General features: G+C 52.9%; 1 protein-coding gene across 1 annotated transcript in view; it reads left to right on the top strand.

The window, feature by feature from the left end:
• The window catches only part of Drgx (dorsal root ganglia homeobox), a 28,799-nt gene extending 24,890 nt beyond the window's left edge, over positions 1–3,909 (top strand). Inside the window, exon 6 of the mRNA XM_004646976.1 lies at positions 3,644–3,909. Within this exon, the coding sequence (XP_004647033.1) occupies positions 3,644–3,909 (266 nt within the window). The remainder of the gene's footprint in view (positions 1–3,643) is intronic.
• Positions 3,910–4,346: the final 437 nt, after the last annotated feature.

The raw sequence follows: 4,346 nt of genomic DNA, 5'->3' as shown, positions 1-4,346 counted from the left end.
CTCTTGCTGTGCCCGAATCCAGTGGAATGCCAGGCAACTCTCTGTAGTCTCTTTTATAAAGGTGCTCATGGCCAAATCCCCTCCCACACCCCCATCTCTCCATTCCTCCACCTTGGAGGTTAAGATTTCAGTATTCAACCTGAATACTGGTGGAGATGACTGGTTACCTGCTGGTGCTGAGAGATGACAGGAAAGCAGGAGTTAGCTTGATGAGGATCCTCTTGTGGAAGTCATTTTTTTCTTGGCTAAAAAATGGTTGTAAGATTTAAGGAGACACCAGTGGTTTAGATGTGTATGTTCCGGCTCACTGAGTCTCCTTCTTGGTGCTGTGCCTTTTCCTTAGGATGGTGACAGAGGTATCTCTTGATGCCCCAGCCTTCACAGAGAGGAGAAAGACCTCCTCTGCTTTCTGCTGCAGGCTCTACTTCTATGCAGGCCAGCCTTGCACGTATGGGTCACGGTGAGCCTCCTGCAAGACTGTACCGACAGCACACTCACTGCAGAACAATGTCTGCAAAGCACAGTTGGGCCCCTGGATGCAGGTTGTTGTAGATTGTATCCTTTTCCCTAGTAAATGTCAGCTTGTTGTAATTGATCTTGTCAGGTACCAGACCCAGCCTCCATCCTTGGCCTGACACAGACAGAGGGACAGCCCTTTGGCAACTTCTGGGATCCTCCCCCCAAACTGTCAGTGGCTTCTGGCTGAAGCTCCATACTGGAGTCACTGACAAGCCATGGCCTTTCTGGGATGTCATTGACTGCTATCTGGATGTCAGTGCAGAGGAATGGGGAGGCCACAAAAGCTGTGATCTTGGTGGTCAAAACTGAGAGGTGGGACCAAAGGACTCTCGAGGACTTTGGAGGCCATAGGTGCCATGCAGGAGGCTCAGTGGCTTTGTGTGGTACTTCACTTCCTGGGCCACAAGAAACTCCCTTTGTTTGGAACTCACTTGGATCCTGATCATTTTTTTTTTTAAGTTATGATTATTATTTTCTAAAGTATACTTAGCATACATTTTATTGTTTTAACCATTTCACGTGTACCTCTTAGTATAAAGTACACAGCTGGTCCTGCAGGCCTGTGGTTCCATGTCTCTGGATCCAAACAGCTAGAGACAAAAGATATCAGGAAGAACACATCTGCACTGAACCTGTGCAGACTCACCACGAGTGCTCCCTAAGCCCCATGGTGTGACAGCTATGGATAGTGCTTCGGGGGGTGTGACAAGTTATACGGAGATGAGAAGCTGTGCCGTTGTATCCTGAGGGACTTGTGCATCCTTGGATTTAGGGTCCGAAGGGTTCCCAGAGTCCTTCCATGTTGCTAGCAAGGACGACTTAGTCAGTTGTGACTAACCCTTAGAACAGTTACATCTTGGGAAACTGAAACTCAGTACCCATCAAATACCAGCTGTCCACTCCCCACTCCCTGGTGGCCATCGCTGTGCTTTGTTTTTCCTGAATCGGCCCCGCCCCTGTATGGAAGTGGGGTTTCAGAGGGTCTGCTCCTTTGTGACAGCCTCATTGCATTTCACCTGTGTCTGCCAGGCTCATCCACGTTGCAGCCTGCACCAGGGTCCTTGCTCCTTAAAGCAGTGTCATTCCACTGTGCGTGGTGTATTCCGTTTCTAACTGCAGCCTCCTCCAGAGTCCTTGGTGTATTTTGGTCCTCAGCGTCCCCATGTGGAGGCCATCGGTACAGCTTCCCCAGCCACCGCAGTGGTTCTACACATGCATGAATTCCTCTTAACCTCCAAATCTGAGTGTGGGGCCAGGAGCGTCACTTCTGGAGGCTTTCCTGGGGGTTGTTGCAGGTGACCTCCTAGCTATATATGTTGGCTCAGAGGATGGGGCTCTGTCACCTCTGTGGCTTAGAGTCATTGTCACCCTGAATGTCACACTGGAGCAAGGCCAGGTTGGGGTAGGAGCCAGTCTTTCTCAGGCTGCTGGCACCAGGTCACGTGTCCGGGGCTCAGCCTGAGCCATGGCCCCTCCCAGGAGCTGACAGGAAAGCCTAGATTCCTGGCCACACTCTTCTGGGACTGCAGCATGGGGCGGCCCAGGGCTGTTGGAGCCTTGCTGTCCTCTCAGATGTACCCTATTATCTCCATTCTTCTCTTTCTAAGACTTATGTATGATTAGAGTTCTATTTCTGAGTTTAGAAGAAGTTTGTGTTGGTTGTTGAAACATGAAAAAAAGTTTTAAACAGACACAGAGAGGGAAATACACACCTTTGGTGGTGCCCACCCAAGAGGGACCCATGCTTAATACTGTTGTCTCTTTCCCTCCTGGGTTCTCCATGCCAGTTCTCAGAAAGGTACAGAGTAGACAGGAATCTGGGGATCCCCACTCTCAGGAAGGCTTCTGGCTCCAGGGTCTGGTGCAGGGTGGGACTGCATGTGCCCAGGCTGGTGTCCAGCCCAGCACAGGGCCAGAAAGCAGGCCAGCATCCTGTGAACTTGGCCATGTGTCTCATGTTCCTCTTGGTATCTGCTCCCTGCTGTGTCGACATGATGTCACACTGAGGCCCTTAACCCTCCGATGGTACCAAGGCCACTGGAGGGCTGGTCCTACCTCAACTGGCTATGGTTGTAATGAGAAGCCATGGTGGCTGGTGGCTTCTTTTCACTCCAGAGCAGAAACATAATGGTGGAAGAAAGGAAAGATCCTCAAATGGGCTTGAGAGGTGGGTACAGTGCCAGGGCCTGTTCCTGGGGAAGAGGGTGAGAATGTTCTAGCTGCCCCAGAAGGCTGAGTGCCGGTGGTAGCCCTGATCTGAGTGGCTTCAAAAGCCCCAGGGATATAGGACTGCTTCTCCTGGTTATGGCTCCAAACTGGCTGCAAAGGGGATTCCATATCGTGGGGGGCAAGGTGGTACGGGGAGTTGGGGGCCTGGGACCCTGTTCTTGGTGTGGATCTGGACCCTGGGTCACAGCTGCGTGAGAGGCTGTGGGTGGGTGGGGGTTTGCTTAGACACAAAAGAGTTACTACTATGTCCCAACAGCTTCATAAATATTTGGGGGGAAAAACCCTCACAAATTGAAAGAAAATAGCATGTTTTGTTCATTATCAAGGAGCTATGTCCTTTCTTGGCTTCTTAAATCCTGGACTACCCCTCTCATTTTATATTCTGCATGGAATTTGGTGTGGTGATTAAAAAATCCAGCTCCATAAAGGTATGACACTCTAGGAAGCAATGTGGCATGGTCTCACACTAAAGCCAGGAAGAGTCCCAGTCAGCAGCTTGCAAGATGTCTCAGAGGTGTCACTGACTCCTCCAAACATTTACAGTACCCAGGTGGTACCCCTCAGTGAGTGCTCTGGAGTGTGGGGCACTTCATGGCACCCTGGTCATGATCTCTGGCACTGTTATCCTGTTTTACCGGAGGTGCAAGCCAAAGCTCAGAGCAGCCAAGATCCTGGCCTAAGTCTACAGTGCTCTGTGGAGAGTGGGGTCGGCCAGGTCTCCTGGCACTCTGAGGACCTGTGGGGCTCTCAGCAGACCACAGGAGTTGCGTGGGCATTTTCAGGGTCCTGAGCACTTCCTTCTCCCTCTGGACCTGAAATGCAGTCCATTTGCCATGCCCAGGCCTCAAAGAGATAGAGCTGGACTGTGACAGCCTGTTGTCTCTCCACCCTACAGGTGGCCCGCTGTGTTCCTGCTGTGTTCCAGACCCCATGGGACTCTCCTTCCTGCCCACCTACGGCTGCCAGAGCAACCGCACAGCCAGTGTGGCAGCCCTGCGCATGAAGGCCCGTGAGCACTCGGAGGCCGTGCTGCAGTCAGCCAACCTCCTGCCGCCTGCCAGCAGTAGCCCCGGCCCTGCCACCAAGCCTGCTCCCCCAGATGGTGGCCAGGACAAGACAACACCCACCAAGGACCAGAGTGAGGGTGAGCCGGGTGTATGAGAGAGCAGGGCCCTGCTACCTGTACCCTCCCCACCCGGCTCCTCTCCTCACCTTGGCCCTGTAGACCCTCAACAGCAAGGACAACCTACAGCCAGCCTCTGTGGAGGCCCAGGAGGGGAAATTGAGGCCAGCAGCTCTCTGGGTGTCTGGAGAGTCCCCTTGGGGTCCCAAGCCACAGGTCTCCATGGTCCAGGATGGCACAGGAGTGGTCTCTGTGGTGAGACCCCTTGGGGGAATCGGAGGGAGGCAGACTGACTCATGCCACCAGCTCTCCTGTGACCTTCCCAGGTGGGCAGCCTTGGACAGTTCTGTCAACCCCAAGATTGGGGTCATCCTTGAGAGATGCTGAAGGGCTGTCTCCATGGCATGCATTGCAATGGTCTGTCACATCATTTAAGAACCTTGGACCTGGGGTAAACAGCCAGCTGTGCATCCCT

The sequence above is a fragment of the Octodon degus genome, unplaced genomic scaffold (genome assembly GCF_000260255.1).
Source record: "Octodon degus isolate 3935 unplaced genomic scaffold, OctDeg1.0 scaffold00285, whole genome shotgun sequence".
In the NCBI taxonomy this organism is placed as follows: Eukaryota; Metazoa; Chordata; class Mammalia; order Rodentia; family Octodontidae; genus Octodon; species Octodon degus.
Note: the sequence above shows the minus strand (reverse complement) of the source record. Positions and strands in the feature narration are given on the sequence as shown.